Source organism: Fukomys damarensis, unplaced genomic scaffold (genome assembly GCF_012274545.1).
Source record: "Fukomys damarensis isolate Sample0158 unplaced genomic scaffold, DMR_v1.0_HiC HiC_scaffold_16, whole genome shotgun sequence".
Taxonomy (NCBI): Eukaryota; Metazoa; Chordata; class Mammalia; order Rodentia; family Bathyergidae; genus Fukomys; species Fukomys damarensis.
This window is the reverse complement of record NW_022900928.1, coordinates 95,160,425-95,182,550: the sequence shown is the minus strand read 5'-3', so window position 1 is coordinate 95,182,550 and position 22,126 is coordinate 95,160,425. Positions and strand designations below refer to the sequence as shown.

Here is a 22,126-nt window from a genome sequence, read left to right as displayed (position 1 = left end):
GGCCTTTTTATTGAATGCTTTCACCTTGTATTTTGATGAAGAATGAGTACGATAAAGAGAGTTGTGGATCCAGTAGAAATCATGCAGACATGATGTTGAGGGGGCATCTCAGTGGGTACTGATGATCTCCATGATCCATCTTGCATAAGGATGAACCTCTGTGAAGAACCCTTCACTTCCCAGAGTGATGACTCCTTTGGTCCAGGACAAGATTCCATGTACTCGCCCACTGCAGATGGCCGGAGATGCTGAGACTTCCTGCTCAGGAGAGGAAATAGAAGTCAGTGTGGCTATGTCTTCATGGAAAAACAGTAAGTTCCAAGAAATGGTACATTACAGAAGCAAAATCATCCAAGGGAATGGACTTATTTTGTTGGAGACGTACCAGCCCTCTCTGAACATCCAAGTTGGTCTTCCCTTCCTGGTTCAAGCTTGAACCAACCTTAGTGCAGACACAAGAGAGGACAAATGGTCTACCCCAGATCTTTCCTACCCTTAGATGGAAAGAGGGGAAGGAAATGACTCTAGAGACTGAGCAGGTTGGGGAGAGGCACTTCAGCCCTCTATCCCTTACACTGTGGAGGGGACCCTTTGATTTCTCATCATCATCTCTCCCTCCCAGTGGACCCCAAGCTATACTCTTCTATGGAGGAAGAAAAGATACCTTAATGTTAGATAGGACAATTAGAGGTTTTCCTACACACAAGATGTTCACTGAGGTTCTTTGCTCTTGTCTCTGGAGCATATTCAGGCACTTTTGGGAGGAAAGGAAGTGTTGGTTTATCCATGTCAGGATATCTGGGTCAGTGACTATGGGTAAGAGAAGACAAACTTCAAAGTTATCACAATTCCTTTGTGGTCAGCCTCTATTTCATAAATAAGTTCACCTCTGAGAATATTCAATGCAGTTCACAATAGTTATGCAGTCCTTGTTAGTGTATCTAGTTTAAAATCACTAGATCTATAGTTCTTTGTCTACCATGCATAATTTATGAAGATTAGAAGTACCTGTATGAACATTATGAGTTTCCATGAGAAGATGGAGACAGTAATAAAGCCACTGTTCTCTAAAATCTCCGGTTTGCATCTACTTTATCTTTATACTTTATCATAAAGAAAGAAAATTTTTACTGCATGTAAAACTATTTTTAAAATTACAGTCATGTGTCCATGTTGGATTTCTGCTCTAGGAAATGCATCATTAGGTTATTTTGTTGCAGTGTAAACATCAGAGAGGTTATTACCCAATCTAAATGGTGCAGCCCATATATACCTAGGCTATAAGACTCAGTGTATTGTTCCTATGCTACCAACCTGTATAGCATGCTACTGTAATGAATAATGTAGCATTGCTTTAAGTACTTGTCTATATAAAGATATCTGTAAACTGAAAAGGTATGGGAAAATACTAGACAATAGGAAAATTTTAGCTCATTATAATATTATAAAATCATTGTCATATATCATTGACATCATTGACTGAAACATCATAATGTGGAGCATGATAGTAAATGGGTCATTTTGAAAAAAAAATATATATATGTGTGTATATATGTATATATATGTATATTGTGTGTATATATATATATATAAAATCATTGTCATATATCATTGACATCATTGACTGAAACATCATTGTGTGGAGCATGATAGTAAATGGGTCATTTTGAAAAAAAATATATATATGTGTGTATATATGTATATATATGTATATTGTGTGTATGTATATATATGTGTGTGTGTGTGTGTGTGTGTGTGTGTGTGTGTGTGTGTGTGTGTATATTCCCTAAGAGGTCATATTGTTAATCTCCATCTCTGCAACACAGCAATTGCTATTATATTGTCAACTTCAAAATGAGAACCCAGGGAATGTTACCAAGAAATTATATAATTTTAGCTCTTGGTAGAGAGTAGCAAAGAACAAGGAAACGAAGAATTGAACAGAAATGGATCGAGCTTAGCCAAGTGGTAATTAGGAACATAAATTTTCTGATATAATAAAACCCCCCTAAGTAAAGTAGATTAGAAAACCTCAGGTCAGAAAAGAGAGAGAGAAGTCATGTTTAATTTTCCATTCTTGTGAGAACTAAATTAAAAATATTTAAGAAACTAGGTGAAAGTAGTTTAGATTACTGTAAAAAAGGAATTTCTGACCTAAGTTGGAAACCCTGTACAGGAAATCTTACAAAGGTATAATCTGGTGTTGTTGTTCTAGTCAGAGCCTACATGACAAAACCTTCATATAGCTTTATTTCCAAATGATAAGCAATGAAGTGTATTTGCAAAATATGATGGAAATACTTTGAATAAGACAAAGTTAAATACAAAAATCATACAAGGTACAATTTATTCATCAAATACATTCCCTTAGATTCCCAGGTGCAGTACTTTTTATCTAAGCTGAAATATGGATTTACAAAATACTGAGAATATGAAAATTCCTTCTTTCCCTTTCTTCCTCTCTTCCTTTCTTCCTCCCTGCTTTCTTTTCTTTCTTTCCTTTCTCTTCTCCTCCCCTCTCCTCTCTCCTCCTTTTTTCTTCCTTCCTTCTCTCCCTGCCTTCCTTCCTTCCTTGTGCTTAGGACCTAACGCAGAATCTTACACCAGCCTTACACATAGTAAGGTTTTCTACCACTAAGCTACACCTTCGGTACACACATACTTTTCATTTCTATTTTTACAGCATATTTCATTTTTACAGATCAGATAAATCATTCTGTATTCACTAGAAGCAGAGTTTAAGTCAATTAAACAGGTATTTGCAATAGCTAAAGAGATCATAATTTATCACTAGCAATCACTTAAGTAAGAGAAAATGGGGATCAACAAATACATAGCAACACAAATTTTCACATAGGCTCTTTGAGAAGACACCTACTGGCAGACATCGGGTCACTCTGTTTATCCTAGTTTGGGCACACAAAGAAGGATGTATGTTTACCACATGAGATGTGACTAATTTTTCCCTGAAATGTGTCTGTCCAGAGTCACGAATAATCAAACTTTGTCAGAATAATCAAACTTTTTTCAACCACTCAAATCTCCATTTCTAATAGGGAACTCTCAGTTACAGCAGCAGTAGATACAACAGTAGGACTCTCTGGAGAAACTAGCTCTGCTGATAGTACAAGTGGCTTCCTCAACCATCTTCTTATCTCTCAGCACACATTGGAAAGAATGAGTTGCCATGTTTTAGCACATAGGCTTTCTTTTTCTTTTTTCTTTTTATTGCTCCTCTGCTCTCCTAAGAGAGTGCATGGAAGGCATGGAGGGCTTTCAGCAGCTCTCACTTTCTTAATACTGCCTTTGTGAGTGAAGAGTCCTAGTTTTTCTATCTTTATTTCAAAATTCAATTCTCTTGAACTTGGTCTTGAATATTCAGTATGCAATAAGTGCTGCTTGTTCTATTTGTTACTGTCAGATTCGTTGTCCTACATCAGCAGTTTTTTTTGTTTTTGTTTTTTTTTGGTACTGGGGATTGAACTCTGGTCCTTGTGCTTGCAAGGCAGGCCACTTAACCACTGAGCTAAATCCCCGGCCCTACATCAGCAGGTTTGATTTGAATGTTTTCCCTCTAGAATCATCACCTCATAGAAGAACATCACTTCACAGCTCATCTTTCTGTAAAGTACATGTCACCACATTCTCTCTGTAGCTCCAGACTTCCCAGGGTGAAGAACACAGAGTAGTCAAACACTTACGATTTTTATAGTTATTCCAGGTCCAGCTTGGGATAAAGCAGGAGTCAGTAAGTGACACAGGTTCAATAGCTATGGCTATAGTTCCCACATGAAGGCCAAAATCAGCACTCTTGGAGAGTTTTATCAACATAAGGTCATTTTTCAGGGATTTTCCATCAAATTCAGGGTGAGTCACAGTCAATGAGTAATTCTGCAACTGCTCGTTCGTATTTTTGGTGCTGGGTTGATAAACTCCCAGGCGGATTTTTTTACTTTGGAAAAAGAAAGCAATAATGGTAAAAGGATGGAGTCACAAAATGCCATACTTCAAGAAATGTCAGAAATCATTTTTTCTGATCATCTTAATCTTATTTATTAACCTGAAAGCCAAAGCAACCTAATTTTGTCTGTAAAACAAGAATTCCCAGGATAGCTGCATTACATTATCCCTCTCAGGCCCATATGACTCTACTGTCCACGTGTTGTTCACACTGATCACAGACTTACAAAACGCTGTTATGTTTGTCATGACTCCCAGTTGCCCTTTTCCCTTACATTCCCCAGGTAAATCCAGACTTGCCCATCTCCATCCCCAGGAGTCCCACCATGTGACAGACCCTAAGGCCACATCCTGTACAATGGAGTTCAGGCGTTACATAGGTATGATGGAAAGAATACCTACTTTCCAGCTCCAATTATAGGAGAGTGCGAATTGATTTTATTTCCTGTGTGTCCTTCCCCACATAGAGCAAGCGTTCGACCTGTGTTGGACTACACTGCCTTTCACAACCAGATGGCCAAGAACCGTGAGTTTGAAATGGCCCTGTGTACTCCTGGAACTAGAGCAGGCCTCCCTCACACAATTTCTAACCCCTGATAGCAGTGCTGAGATGTGCACAGATACATTAGGTTGTACAATGAGCCTGTTCTCCTGTGATCCACATGATGCGGCCTCTGTAAAACTCTTTAATTCCATCCTATGAATATGCTCTCTCCTCATTACTCTCAAACAACAGTGATTCCTGTTTGCCAAATACCTTAATATCTTTGCTGTGTCAGAGGCTACATGAATATTTTTCCTGGGGCCTAGAATATCCCCAGGCTTTATTCTTTTTACTCCCTTCTTCTTTTCCTGTTGGTTTCACATCTTCAGAGAGGCCTAGAAAGTAACCCTATATATTGTTCCCATACATTACTATCCCCTATCTGTTTTATGCTTTATTTTGGGCTATGTGTTTATTTAGGGAGTACTCCCTCTACCAAAATGGAAGCTCCATGAGGGAAAACATTTCCATTTGACATGCTCACTGGTGTCTCAGTGCACTAAACTAGCTGTATAGTAAATGTTTGATCATTGATAAATGAATAGCATTTACTTTCCATTGAAGACTTCTGACATCTCCTATTGATCTCCAGTTAAACCATCAAAATATGTATTCTATTGTTTTTTTTTTTCCCCCAATGGGAAAAAGAGCTTCTATGTTCCCAGGTCTTCTAATTTTACTGAAACCTGCCTGGGATGTTTCACCACACTCACTTCCACTTGAATAGATCCCTCTCAGCTCCCAGGAACAGAGGGCTACTTACGGTAAGGAGCAGTGAGCAGCTGTCAAGACCCACTTGGGGTGAATTAGCGATCCCACACAGGGCTCTGGGTTGGCCTCCAGATAGACCAGGTAAGGAATGGTGAACTCTTCTAGTGTTTTCATCTTTTCAAGAGAACTTTCCAGAGCAACACCTGGAGAATAAAGCGGTCATAGGTAGAAAGAAAAAGAAGTTAAGGCAGCTACAACTGGCTAGTATAGTTTTCTCTAACTGGAGGTTTCCAAAGATAGTATTGTCTCTGTGTTTAATGTCTTTAAAAATAAGAGATAATCTCGCATACTATTCAAGGCAAAAAATTTTAAGAAACAAACACGTATTTTTGCTTGAGATGGAATTATTTTATTCAGGTCCTGTGACAAACCAGTACTCTCATCTCATGTTAATCAGAAGCATGGATTTGTACTACTATGTATTACATAAATGAAAAAAATAAGTTGGTACTTTAAGTGTATTTTTTTTAAAGTAACTTTTACCAAGAATGAGGGGGAAAAGACGAAATACTGCTGGTAGTAAAAAATTTAAAAAATGGGAAATGCTGGGGCTTCCAAGGCCTTGAGCAGCCTTCAGTCCCTTTCTGGGCCCACTCCTCCAATAACTATCAGTCCAGGGAAAGAGGAGGTGCTGTACAGAAGAAAAGAAGTCTAGGAAGTCATATACTCGGGGCTCAGGTCAGAGGTTCGGAGAGCACAGGGACAGGATGAGATATGCATGAAGGGCAGCTCCTTTCCACAGTGAGGTACTTTGTTAAAATGCCCCATGCCCGAGGGCAGGAGTAAGGGGAAAAAATGAGAACCAAGTGTAAAGGTACAGGATCCTAATAGTGAATGTAACTGTACTGTATACCTAAAATGTACCAATAAACTCAATGAGCGAGAGAGAGGAAAAAAAACCCCACCCCAACCACTTCCTGTAACTTTGGTTGCCACTGGCTACTTCTCTTCCCAACCCCTGATATCCGTCCCTGGGTCTCACCCTAGCCAGAAATCAGGCCTCAAACTCTCACCAGCGGCAATCATGAAAATGAAGATGAAACGGCACTTCATGGCTGGCTGTGATCTCCGTGGAGCAGACAGGTTCAAGCTGTAAAGGGTCCCAGTATGGAGTCCAGGGTCCGTGACAGTAGCAGCGGAAGGGCGGGGAGAGGACTGTTGCGGAGTGAGAAGAGAATGAAGGCTCTGACAGTTTCTTCAAATTAGTCCTTATCAAGCCTAGATTGTATAAAATCTCACTGGGTGCCAACTTTCACGGGGGTAACAGAGACGAAGGAACAGGCCTAGTCAGGGCCCCGTTCCTCTGCTCTGACCCACAAATCCTCCCCAGGCACAATTATGTATCTAATGACTGCTCACCTCTTATCTATGATGTAGTTTTTCTTTGTTGTCCCCTCCTTCCTTTGTGACTTTAAATCTCTGTCCTCTGCCAACCTACTCTCTCCAGAGTCTGTGCTATGTCCAGAGACTCACAGAATACTGAGATATAAAATACATTTAAGAAATGTGTATTTTTTTCACTTTTTCCTTCATTCTATGAGGAGTTTGTCGTTTGAATGGCAGATTGTGGCAAAGTCAGGGCTCAGAGATTTCCCCGTAAGGCTGAGGTTTGCACTCCCAGCAAACAGCAGAGGCTAACACCTCTCTCCATTTGTTTCTTGGGAAATTAATAGCCACAAAGAGCCACTCTTTGCACAAAAGCTGGACCTGACTTTCCATGTACTCTTTCACAACACTCCTGTAAGATTTTGGATTCCTCCCTTGTGTACCTTTGACCAGTCAAACCAGACCTTTCCCCTTTTGCTTGCACCTACTGACAAGACCAGACACAAACCTTCCAACTTTTTTGTTTTGTTTTGTTTCATGAATTATGAGCTTAGATCAAGCAGTTAACACTCAGATCTTCAGCTTGGAGACATTCACTGTCCTATCAGAACTGAACAAAACCATCTCTTTCCACCTATTGCTCTCTATAAATGCACTACACTCCATTCTGTAGGATAACCTTACAAGGTAATTTCCTGCCTGTCCCTCAGAGTTCAGGAATAGAAGGTTCAACCTCACCTTTTATAGAGATTGAACAAAGGCAAAACATATAGCCCTAAATTGGCCTTTGTTAGAATAATTAATGAACTGATCAGGTATGAGAGACCATAAAATAGTTTTCCTATATCTAAAAGTCACATGTGAACTCACTTCTTACAAAATTTAATTATTCTTTCGAATGCTCTGATCTTTAGAAGATTCCACTTCTTTAGCTTGCAAAACCTTAAAATAATATTAATAATAAATAATAGTATTTATTTAGTTTTCATCAGATGTCATATGCCTCATACATGTGAACAGATTTATCATTCATTAGGCTCACAGATTAAATATTAGTTATCCATTTTTTGCAAATAAGAAACTAAAGCTTTATAAGCTCGTTCACAATCACATAATTTATTTTTTATTTGTTTTTGGTACTGGGGATCAAACTGAGGACGTTGCACTTGCAAGGCAGGCAGTGGAACCACTGAGCTAAATCCCAGGACCACAATCACACAGTTTAAACCTTCAGTCCATGACATTTGAGGAAGTTGGCTACCTCCACTCTTTCCAAAAGTTTATCTGGTAGGACTGGAACTTATTTCTGGTGGGTTCTTTCCTTATTTCTAGGCAGTATGTGAAGACAGCTGCCTGTTTCACCTCTCAATTCACCATTAAACTAATCCTAGAGGATTTTCAGAATTTCAATAAAGATTTGGATATATTCATAGAAATTGTGACTCAGATCTGAAAATATCCTTAGAGCATCAGAAATCACTTTGCAAAAGTTATAATCATCCTCAGGACGTCAGGTGTCCTGCCATAGGCCGGTTCCCGGTTATACTGCATTGCCTGGGATCCTCCCACGCCTTTTTTTCTTGTCCCCCCACCTTTTTCCCTCTTCTCAGGAACCTTCCAAAGAGAGAGAAATTTCTATATTTTTAAGTCGCAGAGGAAAACTGACCACTTTTGTTAATATTTTGCATTAAGTATTCATATTATTCCATCCCTACCCCAAAAACTCATTAAGAAGACTATGAAGCATCTAGTGCCCTCTCCTTTAAAATATCAATGTCTTCTAACATAGAAAAAATTAGACCAGGGAATAATTATTCACTTTTTGGAGAAGTGAGAGAGTACAATTCTTTTTGTTTTCTGTAGGGGGTGCATACTGGGAATTAAATTCCTGCAAAGTCTCTACTACCTAACACTGGGTGCCAAGGCACTGCACGTGCCTGCTGTGACAAAGTGGTACCAGATGCTAAAGTAAGGTGGGGCAGATACTCTCAGGAGCTCTTTCTGCCAAGAAAGGGAAGTGAGCCTTGAAGTTTGGCTTTGGGTTTTTTTTTTTGAGATGGGGGTCTCACTAAGTGGCTAAATTCCTCAGTCTGGGTTGAACTTGTGACCCTGATGCCTTAGCTTCCCAAGCTACATGTGTGGGCCACCATGCCCATCTGAGAGGTTTCATATTTTTTAAGGGCTGTGAGGCATGTCATCATCACACCTTATATAATTCCTTCTGCTATATATCACTAAATGTCACCCAATTATGACCTCATCCAGCCCAATGCTGTTTCTAGGAGGTTTTTTTCCTCTGGTAGCTTTAAAAAGTGTATTTTTAGGGGGCTGGGAATTTAGCTCAGTGGTTCCACTGCCTGCCTCATAAGGACCCGAGTTTGACCCCGGTACCAAAAAAAAAAAAGTGTATTTTTATATTCTCTAACACCCCTTTATAAGGAAGGTAAAGTCTAATTTTTGTTCTCTTGAATATGGACTGACATAGTTTTTGAGCACATTTCCTAAAATTCAGTACAATTTCCTTGTGGCTGCCTTCTTCTGAGGCACAAATCCTTAGAAGCCAGCTGTCCCTCATGGTGGCACATGGAGAAGCCAAACCATCATGCTGAAGTCCCTGCCCACAGGCAGCAGTGACTCCAAACCTGGCCACTAACTGACTATAAATCATGTCAGACATCAAGAAAGGATTCCCCATGGAACTCAGTCAAACCCAAGAACAGTGAGAGATAATAAATGATGCGTATTACATTACTCCAAGTTTGGGATGGTTTGTTATACAGTAATCAGAGCAGATGACAAACCATTTCTAGTTATACTCCATGTTTTAATGGAGGAGGGCGAAGGGAGTTTTCTTATGGGAAGTGATTCTGCCTGATTGTTTAAGGGGTCCACTGTAAAGTGTCCCTCTCCACCCAGAGGAGGCCAAAAGCAGTTTGGTTACTTAAAATACAGAATCTATCTCTAGTACCCACCTTTCTCTGTCACCTGGTTTTCTTTAATTCCATGTTGGAGCCTCACTCTGGGAAATGGTAAAGATGGGGGAAGGATTCAAGGTCATCTGGAGAGGGGTGTAAATTTTTCCACCTTTTGGAATGTAATACAGTCATAATTCAACAATGTTCTTGTGTGGTTTTTTTTAAGAGAAAATGTTACAATCTAGGGCAGAAAAGTAAAGTGTGAAGCACTAACCCCATGAGGTCCGTATTTCTCTTGATGGCCTCTGAAGCTTGATTGTCTGGATCTGTCTGTGGTGTTCACATTTTGTAGCCTTATGATCCTGGGTAAGCTTATTAAGCTCTGTGTTTCTCAGTTTCCTTTTCTGTAAAGTGGGTATCCATCACATAGATTTTTGAGTATTGCCTATAAAATATTAAATGTTCTGTAAATGCTGATGAACTAAAATAATTTGTGATTTTAGGAGTCTCATATTTTCCAGGACTTCAGGAGTTTCATTTTATTTAAACATCCAAATAGTGTTATAATGTCTGTCTAACTTTTTCATGTGCATTCACATAATGGTAGAATCACTGGCTTTGGAGTCAAACTGAGTCAATAAGGTTCAGTTCCAATGGACTTGCTAACTGCCTTCTCCTGAGAAAGACATTAAACTCCTTGAATGTCAGTGTATTAAGCTACAAGACAGAAAGAATATTAGGACATATCTTCATAGAGTAGCTTTGAAGTTAAAATATTATTTACAATTCTTAAACATGGTATGTAGCACATACAAAAGACGTCACAAGTGGTGCTTATTGCTATTACAGTTTTCACCTCTGTAGTGAGAAATGATTCCTGAGTGCTGTATCAAGGGGGGAAAAAGCCTCCAATATATTCCTGGTTCACAGAATTGGTTGTTTTGACACCAGTGATCACCCTGGAGCTTGGTTCTCCTGAAATATATATATATATATGGAAGTATAAACTTTAGGTATTATTGAGTCCCTTTACTTTTTCTTTGCTCTCTTTCTCCTGTTTCTAGTTCTCTGCACATTATACTTCTGGTTCACTACACTCTAGTAAAACACACTGACATTATTTTAATATATTTTTGTTGTGTCTTCAGTGTTGTCTCTTAAAAGGAATCTTTCTCACTTTCATTAGTGTATTCTAGGACTGCTTATATCTGAAGCCAGACTCTGGAGCCTTGACTTGGGTAAGAAGTTATACCAACCGACCCTCAAAGTGCCTTTCACCTGTAGCATTCTCAGACTTGATCTTTGCATTGAAGGAGACACTTACTGTCATTACTCAAGGTGTTGCTCCAGTCACTGAGTATCAGTTGGATGGAATCTTGGCAGAGCGATAGTGCCCACTGGAGAACTGATAGTGGAAGGAGACTGCAGTTTAATCAGAATAATGTCATTATCATTGGTATTTTCATTGTATTTATAATGACAGATGATCCTAGCTGCACCAATGGATTGCTCACTACCTCCAATGGCATGGATGTTGTGTTCTTCCAGACGAATCTGGATTAATTAACTTTGGAGTCAGCTGGATTAAAGGATTCAAAGTTTCTTATGAATCTAACTTGAGTTTTATACCGTTTCCCAGTCTTCCAGACATGAGCATAAATATACCCCATCTTTCTTAAGCTTTCTCTTATGCAGGCAATGCACACTTGCATTAGGATTATGTGCTACCACACACAGAGCAGGTTACAGAATTTCCTGGACTTGTGGCCCTGCTAGTGCCTAGGCATGACCCAGAATAGTATAGAAAGTTCCTTAGAATAATAAGGTACAGAAATGAGAACTAAATAACGTCTATAAGCAGTGAGATAGGAAGAGGATTGATGGAGATGGATCTGCATCTGCCAGTGGGTTGAGATCACTGAGTTTCTTAGTGAGATATGACAGCGTCAGAGATACAGGAAAATATTAAGGGATCACACAAAAAATTTTGCTATATTTAATGATTATGCTAAGGTGAGCTTAGAGGCTAAGCTGATCTTATTGTAAAACATGTGAATGGGGTCACTTAGGACTCATAGCAGTGAGCTGTGGACAACACCCACTGTTTCATGATGAGCGAGTCACCACAGAAGTGGGAGCCATTGTTCAGGGGATGGAATTCTTCTGACTGATGTTAGCCCCAATGATCTTTTCATCATCATCAGTGGGGAAAGCAACTTACAGGGAAAAGTTAGGATTTCTTTGTTAAATGGATCCATAATGGAGCTTCTAATCCACCATTAAGTTTGTTTGTTTGTTTGTTCTGTACCAGGATTGAACTAGGGCCCTTGCACTTGCTAGGCAGATGGTGGAACCACTGAGCTAAATCCCCGGCCCCACTGTTAAGTTTTTACAGGCTAACTAGAATAGAGATGATCACATTCTCTTTTGTCAAATTGTCAGGTATATTTTTTGAAAAGTTTTTATGCTAAGGTTTTTGTGTTTGGCATAATTCTTTTCATAAAGGAAAGGAAATTTAAGAACTGCCTGAAAATATTCTGACCTACTAGGAAAAGAGTTTTGTACTTTTCTTTTCCCCATTTGCATTCTAGAGTAAAATTTTCATTCGATCATTGTGCTGAATACTAAAATATTCCCCTCCACACCATTCCCTTTCCCCAGTGACCCTCCCGACATTTACCAAAGGGTTTGGCATTGTTCAGTGTGACCCTCTGATTGGTCAAGATTCCTCACAACATGAAAGTCTTTAATTTTATTCTATGAGTCCATTTTCTCAATACTTTAGAATAAGTTTAGGACAGCAGATTCAAGGGATGTATACAGATGGGTTGAGTTCTTAATAGAATCCTGCAAATTTTTACTATTAGATTTTAATAGTATAAAACTAGGAGAAATATTCATTACTCACTTTTTATGATTGAATGACATGTGACATAATTAGCAAAGACAGTGTAAAACATAATGAATGGTAGGGTTTTAAATAATAGAGGTTTTTAGAAAAGTAAAAAATGGAGCCTTCCTGATTTAGATGATGGTGAAGTGACGACATGGAAATAGGTTGTCAGTTTTTCCACAAAGAAAGGAAATAAAAAGTTCTCACTCTCTTTTCACTTGATTCATGTTTCAATTGTGGTATTATAGTGATGAATCCTTAAATAGAATTGGGGAACAATGTGGAGGTTTGTTTTCTTATACTCCTGAACGCAATGGTATTTAGAGAGGTTGTGGCATTAGATTCAAATATAAAAATGCTAGGCAAGATTTCCCAACAGCCTGCCTCCTCTGGAACAAGGATCTGCCTTTTACTTTGTCCCTTGTTAATTTGGCCCCCACAAATAGACTAAAATTAAAACAACTCAAAATTCTGTTCAAAGAGAAATTTTTTATCAAAAGATGACTGTGGTTCCAAGATAGTACATGAAATATAATACAGAGCTAAGTAAAGGTTTGGATAAGTTAGAAAATATATTGTAAAATAATTTTGGAAAGAGAGCTTGTAAGAGATTTTATGTGTGGTTAAGTTGGAAAAAATTATAAGATTTTGCACAGCTTGGACAAATACAAAGATACATAGATATTATTGAAATAATTGTATTTGTTTAGATGTGAAAGGCAAACTGAATATTCTTTGCTGTTGTCTGTTGATCCTAATGGTCTGGGATATACAGAATCTGACAAAATCATCTGGCCCTGTGCTTTGAGATGCTAACCATCCCCTGCAGAATGGACAAGATTAAACTTAACAACAGACCTACGTAAGCTGAGCCTGACAACAACTCCTTCTAAATCCTGTTACTGCTTAAATGAGGCTAAAAGAGTTTTGATGCTGATTCCTAGTCATCAGTCACTTCCCCTGGGATGTGAGGCCACCTTAACCATAATCTCAAGAGAAGAGTTATACTGACAATTGGGAAAAATCAAAACAGAAATCACAGAGTGGTTGATCAGCTGTCTTCATAGAAAATTACTCCGTGACAAGGATGGAATATAGTTGGATTCAAAAGAAATCACTCGTGCCAGCCATTTCAAAGCACATTAGGTCAAGAAGCTATAAAGGAACAGTTCTTACCCATGATTGCCTGACATTAGAAGTATAAGTCTTTCCACCACATATTTCAGTATAGACAGGAAAATGACATGAGTCTTTTCACTGATTCCAGATATATGTCCATGGAGCCATTTAGAAAAAGGGCTTGAGACAGCATGAGGTCCTGCCCGGCACATAGTGCGGGCAAAAGGGCCCACTGCCAAGCCGACGGTACCCCAGGTTCTATGGGCAGGTCTGAGAACAGAGCTCGGAGACAGGGACATATGGACACCTACAGGCAGAGAAGAAGAGACTGGCACGTGGCCGGGGATCTTCTCGTGCTAAACTAAGGAAAGAGAGATAGACTTTTGCCAGGCAAGGAAGGGAACTGTACTGCGTGGTCCCTAGTGGAAGCCTTCAGAGAACTGGAGAGCTGGTGAACCACACCATGTTTTCTTCCTCCCAAATTCATTAAGGCAATCAGATCTTCAGACAATGACGCAGGCCAGCAGTTAGCTGTCCCTGGAGCACAATGTGCAGCAAGAGACAGGTGCAGAGGGAGCAATAGCCCTCACTACTTTGGGCAGTCAACTAAGTGGCCCATATGGGGAACGCAACTGCTTGACTGCTCACAAGCAGACTGTGACTCCAGTGAAGAGGGAGCTGTGTGGATGGTGTAGGTCAGTGGTGATATGTATGGCACGCGTGCAGCAGTGGGCAGGCAGTGCCTCTCTGTCAGCATAGGAACCAAGTTGCACCAGCATTGACCCAGCAGCTAAGCAGCAGGCAACAGCACACATAAAGGCCGTGTGCATACTCAGAAAGGAGTAGCTGTGCAACTCATTAGTGTTTAATTGCAGTGTTGGCACTTTGTGAAAAATAAGTGGGTTTTGGGCTGCCGTTTGGGCACTCAGTCTCTGAAAGGTTCACCGTCACTACTCTAGATTAATGCTACAACTGTGTAAAGGGTTTTTAATTACTGCACATTTTATTTTTTGTTGTTTGCTTGCTTGTTTCTTCTCTCAGATTATCTTGGTTGTTTATTTTTTCTTCTGGTCCATTTTCTTGATATTGTATTTTATTTGACTTTTTTCTTTAAAAGTTTCCCTTCTGTGCTCCCTCTTTTAGAATTTCTTTCTTTTATATGTTGGATTTTCCCCCTCATTCTTTCTTTACTGTTCCTCATTTCTGTGCCTCCTTGCCACTCTCTCCTCCTAGGTGGAAACTTCAGGAGCTAATTGAGTTTAAATAAGGCTGAAAGAGAGGGGCCCCTACACTAGCTCCAGTGTACTTCTAAGAAGAGGAAGAGACTGCAGCTGGCTTTCTTGGCCACAAGGGGCTATGAAGATACCTGACATGTGGGTGTATCAGTAAATCAGGAGCAGGAGCTCCCCAGACATCAGATCTGTTGGCGTTGGGACCTTGAATGCACCAGGCTCCAGAACTGTGAGAAATAGATATATGGCATTTAAGCTAGCAGTCTGTTGTGTGTTTATTCTAGCATTCTGAGTTAGGACAGCATCCTTCTTTCACTTTATTCGAAGCCTGCATTTCCCTCTCTCAGGGCTGTTCCGGTTATTCCCAGTGGATCCGTGCTCAGACTCCATTATGGCTTTTCCCTGTTTCATACCAGGTGTGCAAAGGAATTATATATGGGACTTCAATGGCAAACCCTATTCTGGATGATCTGTGGGACAGTGGAGATGGGAGGGGAAAGCTAGGAAGAAGGCTGGGGAAGAAAGGCAGAGTGTGTGTAGTGCCCAGCAAAGGCAGGGATGAAGAGGACAATAACACCTCCAGATCCAAGACTGCAGTGACCTAAGAGAGACCTCTGTTTTGCAGACGGATTTGCATTTTTACTGTTCTTATTCCTTATACTTGTTCCGTTGTCTGGGGTGAGATGTGGGGGGATGGGAGATGGGAGGAGGTGCTGATCCTCTCTACAGTCTGCCTGCTAACTATATCATACTTGGTTAGAAAATAACGCCTTAGAGAACGGGAACATATAGGTAGGTGGAATCTCGGAACATGTAGGAATCCTGTGGATTTTGGAAAAACAATCCATCTAAAAATTTCCATTATTGAGCCCCTGAAGTTTCAGGAGTAAGAAAACAAGTAGAGAGAGAGAGAGAGAGTAGAGAGAGAGAGAGAGAGAGAGAGAGAGAGAGAGAGAGAGAGAGAGAGAAAGAGAGAGCATTTGGTCACAGAAACAGAAGTGCACTATGGAAACAGGTTAGGCATCGTTGTAGTTTTATTATGAACTATTGGACTGACTTTGGGCAAGTGATTTTTGACTCTGCACTTTAGTGACATTGATTGTCACAAGTGATGAACACATTATGGGCCATCAAAATGCATGACCCCGTGTGTAGATTAGCCAAATATACATATTTGTTTTATAAAAGAAACAAGATGGGAAATTGACTTATTTGTCTACTTGCCTCACTGTCTTGCACAATTTGGTATGTACGAGGTGACAGTTAAGTTTCTATTCTTTTGATGGGCCAATGATGAGATAACTTTTTAATTTCCCAATAAAATACTGCAAATTTCTATATTCTTCTTACATTTTGAAAGTTACATAATAATCTGAGACCCAACACGGAAAAATTTGTGATACAGGGCAAAATTTATTTTTAATGTAGAAATTTCAGGCACAGAAGGAAGGTTAAATTGACTATGAGTGGTGGAACATGAGGAATAAAGGTGTTCAGTTGGCAGACATGGTCTCCTGAATCCAGTCCAGGTAGTTGCACACTTTGGCATAGACACCAGGTTTGCCTTTGAGAGCACAGCCATAGCCCCAAGAGACAACTCCGTGGAGCTGTCCATTGCAGACCACAGGGCCACCTGAATCATTCTGAATAAGAATGAAAAGAAAAGCAGGACAGTTGTTTATATTTGTTAGACTTCTGAGTTTTCTTTTTTGTTTGGTTTTTTTTTTCTCATTGAGTTTATTGGTGCATTTTAGGTAGACAGTATAGTTACTTTCATCATTGGGATCTTGTACCTTTACATGACAGGTCTTGGTTCTTATTTTTTCCTCATACTTCTGCCCTCCCTTCACCCCCTCCTCCCTTCCCTATTTACAAAAACTTTATTTCCATTTTTTCATTTTCTCAGATTTTTTTCTTTTCCCTTATTTCCTTTCCCCTACCCTTCCCACTTCCCCTATACCTTTTGCCCTTTTCTTCCTATTTTGTTTGGTTTATTTTTGAAACTAGATCTTGCTATGTAGTTCAGGCTTGCCTTGAACTCACTGTGTAGCCCAGACTGGCTCAAATTCATGGTGATCCTTCCTGCCTCAGCCTTCCAAGTAATGATGGTTTATATCCGTTTGTAAAAATGAAACCCAAGATGTTCCTCCCTTAAACTGGGACTGTTTTTACAGGTTGCAGTTCCTTCATGAAGCAACCTTTATGGTCCCGGAAATGGAAACTTGATCTATTTATTACATCCTTATTCTTCCTTTCTTGGCCCTCCCCATTCCTTAGAAGGCCTATATAAGACAAAGAGGACTGGAGAGATTTAGTGCCATCTCAAAAACTCTGCACCTTTCACAAGGGTACCCCTTCACAATATGCTGCCTCAGATTATTGGTTGGATTCATTTTAACATTATCTTCTGTGTATCATTTTTACAATTTAATTATAAACATCACAAAGAATTTATAATTTATCCCAAAGCTGTCTTTCTTTTTTTCTAATTTGTACCAAGTGCAGTAGTAGTATAGTCCCCTGTGATTCAGAAAAAGCAAAATACGATGGGTGGAGGATGAGACTAAGGAGTACCCTGAAGAATTACAAAGAAGCTCACCTGGAAAGAGTCTTTTCCACCCACCACCCACCACGAAGCCCACACAGAACATGTTGCTAGTGATCTCACCCGGGTATGCTTTGTGGCATTCAGTGTCAGAGAGGACAGGGGCATCCATACATTGAAGGAGCGAAGGGAGTTTGACTGTTGAGTACAAGAGTGAGAGTAGAAGAATATTACAGAGAGGATCATTGGAAATTTCATCCTGTCCTCAATATCACAAGACTTCTACTTTTTCTTTCCATTTACCAGTGGCTTAAGATTGAAGAGTGCTCTTTTCCCTAACTGCTTCATCAAACAGTTCTGAACGCCAAGACATTTCTCTGACGCTAGAATCGGTAGAAACTGGGGTCAATTCGAGAGACTTTTTCTCAAGCAAATGTGTACAGCATTTAGCACTGAGTCCCTTTATTGTGGATCCATCTGCCTCTTCTGCTTCTAGCCTTTTGAACGCTACTAATCCCACTTCAGTTAAATACATGGACAGCTGTGTTAGCAGTTTATTTATGGTACATTTTCTGCATTGTTTCCAGAAAGGAATCTTCCTCATTTCAGTGAGCGTGTTCTAAGATCACATATATCCAAAGCCAGATTCTGAGAGTCTCGTCTTGGGTGAAAAGTTGTATTAACACTCAAGATGCTTTTCATCTCTAATATTTTCAGACTTGGTCAATTGCAGGAGAAACTTACCACCAACACTCAGGGTGTTGCCCCAGCCAGACACGAGGCACTGAGCACCAGTTGAAGGACAGGATGTTGGCAGAACGATAGTGCCCACTCGAGCATTGATGGTGGCAGGTGACTTCAGTTTAATCAGCATAATGTCATTATCAAAGGTGTTTCTGTTATATTTGGGATGAGGAATAATCTTGGCTGCATCAATGAACTGCTCATTACCTTCCGTGGCATGAATGTTGTGTTCTCCTAGACGAACCTGGATTTGGCTGGATTAAAGGATTAAGAATTTCCTGTGTATCCAACTTGAGTTTTGTCTCCTTTTGCAAACCTCCCAACCATGAGCACGAGCACATCCCATCATCCTCAAGCACTCACTCACCCAGGCAAAAAGCACTTAAAGTAGCATTGCATCACCACAGATGAAGCAGTTTACAGAGTCCCCTGGACCTATATCACTGGCAGTGCCCACACATGTCCCAGCATTTTGTTAGAATAGGAAGATATAGGAAGGGGGAGCAAATAACCTCTACTTGGCTGTTGAAGAGGAAAGTGGATTGGAAGAGATTGATCAGCATCTGCCATTTCTGCTTTGATTGACATCACTCTGTTTCATAGGGAGGTGAGGATAAGTCAATGATACAGTAGGATATCAAGGGAAGAGAATGAATTTGGTTATTTTTTAGTGTAGTAGATGTATGATACATTTATTATGTTCATACTGTATTCCATAGTGCCCTTATTGAGCTATAATGATATCACTATGTACTGATTCATGCTCTTAAGATATTTCATGAGAAACATCATCAACCGTGGCTTCCCTTCAATGTTGTTAGTAATGTGATTAAGAAGTCATCAGGAACTTTAAGAGCATTGCTCCTTGTAAAAGTTCCTCAGTGCATCTCACAATTCTTGAGGGGATATTGCAACTCTTAGGTACTGAATGCTTTATCTGCAATGCATAACTCTAGTTTACCTTGGTGTCATTTGTTGAGGCTGGAGGATGATTTGATGGTAGAGCATAGGAATGAGAATATTATCCCTTTAACGCTTGTAGCAGTGAGCTGCGGACAACACCCACTGATCTGTGATGAGGGAGCCACCACAGAAGTGGGAGCCATCATTCAGGGACACCTCGTAGGGGAGGGAATTCTGCTGACAGGTGTAGCCACCAACGATCTTCACCATCAGTGGGGAAAGCAACTGATGAGGAAAAGTTAGGAAACTTCTTAAATGCAAGTGTTAGGAATTTCTACTACACCATGAAATTTCTGCAGTCTAACCTAACCACAAAAGAGGAGTCAATACTATTGCCTTATATATCAGGAAATGGTAGTTTTTTGGTAATTATTTTAAAAATTATTTTTTCTATATTTTAACCTTTTTCTTATGCCACTATTAATAAGTATGTAATTTTAATGTGTGTTTTAATTTTTATATATATCTTCTGTTTGTACTTATCTAATACATACTCACACACATATTCACAAATAGAAACAGATCAAAGACTTGACCATGCCTGAAGATATAAAAATTACTCCTTTTTTGGTACCGGTGATTGAACCTGGGTCCTTGCGCTTGCAAGCCAGGCCACAGAACAACTGAGCTAGATCCCCAGCCCTAAAAATTACTCTTATTAAGAATGTTGTTCAGCATTTATGCAAACATGCAGAATATTTGCATTTTTTGTTTTTAGGGTGGTTGATTCTATGTCAGTAGGGAATGATTTTGTTCATTAAGTTACAGAAAGGAAGAATTTAGGTACCTTAGAATATTTTGCTCTGGAAGGAAAAAATAATTCTGTAATTATATTCACCCAATTTTTCTCTTTGGTACTAGCCTCAATTTTTTTATAAATCATTTTACAGAACATTCTGAGATCCCCTTCCCTAATCTTTCCCCTGTCCCAGTTATTTTCTTATACATATGAATGTATTTGGTATTGGGACCTGTAGCCCAAATACTTATCAAACTTTATTGTAGCCTTGAAACTCCATGATTGTATTATATGAGCCATTTTTTCCAATAATTTAAAATAATTCTAGAAGTCCCCAGGTTTGTAGACCTGCAGATACTTTGAATTTATAGCTGACCAAATTTAGTACTAAATTTTAAAAGTATAAAACCAGATAGCATGAAAATAAAAATAGTCATTTTTCTATTTTTTTTTTTGGACGGTATGACCTTTACCAGAGAATGTTCATAGCAAACCTATTATTACAAACCACAGGTCAAGGAATTTTCCCCTGGAGAACTAACATATCTTTTCCAGTAAGGACTCATTGGGTAAATAACCAGCTGTTTAGTATTCAGGAAAATCAGGCTGGGACATTCACAGCCTCTTCAATGAACGCACACCAGTTATTAACTCCACTATCCTAAAGAGGTTCAGAAAAGCGCTTCTTCAAAATCCTTTCCTTTTTCCTCCATCTCAGGGAATTTTGACTGGAAGCACATTCAGTTCTGCTTCTTTATCCCCTCTACTCTAAGTCACTTTTGTTCATCATGTTCATCACTTCCTCCCACAAGTGTGATTTAATTATCTGCAAACATGTATTCCACACCTTATTTTCAAAACTTTATGCTTCTTAAGTAAAAACAACATATTCAACCCTCCTTCTTGTTTTTCCAAGTGCACAGCACAAACTTACATACACTATAGACACCTCTTATTCATTTATTGGACACTTACCAGCTGCTCCCAGGGAGGTAAGAAAGATGAAGGTTTTCATGGTAGCCCTCTCCATCTGGACTGGAGAGCTGAATGTAGTGTTTCCTCCAAATAGGTATTTATATGTGCCTGCTTGTCATTGACACCCAAGGACACAGGTGCCGAATGAGTGATTTTACTGGAAACTCACAAATCTAAATTTAGAATGCAATTCTGTGGCACGTGGAAAATGACTCAGAACCAAAGGTAAACATAAACTTCAACTTTTCCAGATGATTATGAGAAAAGAAACATAACTGGAGGGAACCATCTGACATAATAGGCAAATAAGGAGGTGTATGACCATAGAAGAAGGCTGCAGGTTCCTGGACAAAAATGTCAGGAACATGGTTGGCTCAACTGTGAACTTTTGTCCTGAGGACTCTCTTGAACACCACACCCTTGAAACTCTATGATTGTATTATATGAGCCATTATTTCCAATAATTTCAAATAATTCTAGAAGTTATGTTAACTTTTTCACAGTTATTTACTTTGTTTTAGGTTTGTTCTGATTGTACATGTGCATGTTGACCTTTCACTATAAGTAGGAACATCTTAATCTCCCAAGAAGAGGAAAACTATTATTATTTTAAATAATAATAGATAAAAAAGGAAAGTAAAAATACTAGTAACATATTTATCTTCAATTTATTGTATATCAGGGACATAATTGCCCTCCTTTCTCTGTGGCTTTATTTTCCATAGTCTCACTTACTCAAAGTGAACCATGCACCAAACAATTTAAAGTGACATTTTAGAAATGAGTAGTTCATTAATTTGGGGATATTTGTGTTATAGTAAATTATTATGTTTGTTCTGATTTATCTTGCATTATTATTGTCAGTCTATTACTGTGTTCAACTTATAAACTAAATTTTATTATAAGTCTATATGTATCAGAAAAACATTCCATAAAATATTGGCCCTATTTGGAATTCCATGTCTCTACTAAGAGTCTTGGAAATATCCCCACACAACAGGGAGGACTGCCATGTACTAAGTATAATATTTTGCTGGTATTAATTTAGGAATCTTTGTAACAACTATATAAGTTATGTATTATAATCCCCACTTTGCAGATGGGAAAACTAAAGTAGGAAAGTTATAGAGGACTTCACTGTTAGCTCACAGAAAGTTCATTATAGAATCAGGACTCCAAATATGAGAGGAGTGGCTTGAGTCTGGTGTAACCAAGGTTATATGGACTCTTTGGCTGATGGAGTTGAGCCTTTTCTCTGTTTCTGGACCATGGAAGTGATGAGCAGACATCAACACATTCATTCCTCATGGACAGCATTATTAATATACTCTAAATTTTGCCAAGAAAAGGCAATGAATAGAAAAGTCAATTTGATTTTCTGTGTTTCATAGCTGTTAAGT

The 22,126-nt window shown here is 39.2% G+C and overlaps 1 protein-coding gene and 1 pseudogene across 3 annotated transcripts; both read right to left on the bottom strand.

Annotated features, from left to right (window-relative positions):
• Positions 1 to 6,619, bottom strand: LOC104850653 (probable inactive serine protease 58). 3 transcript variants are annotated; one of them, XM_010607705.3, is made up of 6 exons: positions 6,289 to 6,619; positions 5,268 to 5,418; positions 3,702 to 3,952; positions 665 to 810; positions 386 to 442; positions 1 to 258 (listed from the first exon to the last, which is right to left on the bottom strand). In XM_010607705.3, the coding sequence occupies exons 1-6, from the start codon at positions 6,326 to 6,328 to the stop codon at positions 109 to 111; spliced, it is 795 nt and encodes a 264-aa protein (XP_010606007.1). In that variant the 5' UTR covers positions 6,329 to 6,619; the 3' UTR covers positions 1 to 108. The 3 variants fall into 3 exon arrangements, with proteins under 3 accessions (XP_010606007.1, XP_010606009.1, XP_010606008.1); XM_010607707.3 differs by having other exon boundaries at positions 6,258 to 6,321; XM_010607706.3 differs by lacking the exon at positions 386 to 442.
• A 9,718-nt stretch (positions 6,620 to 16,337) lies between these two features.
• Positions 16,338 to 20,766, bottom strand: LOC104850675 (annotated as a pseudogene).
• Between the last annotated feature and the right edge of the window lie 1,360 nt (positions 20,767 to 22,126).

Excerpts from the sequence above, each read along its gene's own strand:
- LOC104850653 (XM_010607705.3), bottom strand. The coding sequence starts at position 6,328 with ATGAAGTGCCGTTTCATCTTCATTTTCATGATTGCCGCTG. Across the intron at positions 811-3,701 it reads CTGGAATAACTATAAAAATC|TCACTGACCCAGATATCCTG; the intron begins GTAAGTGTTTGA and ends TCTTACCCATAG. Across the intron at positions 259-385 it reads TGGATGTTCAGAGAGGGCTG|GAAGTCTCAGCATCTCCGGC; the intron begins GTACGTCTCCAA and ends TCTCCTGAGCAG.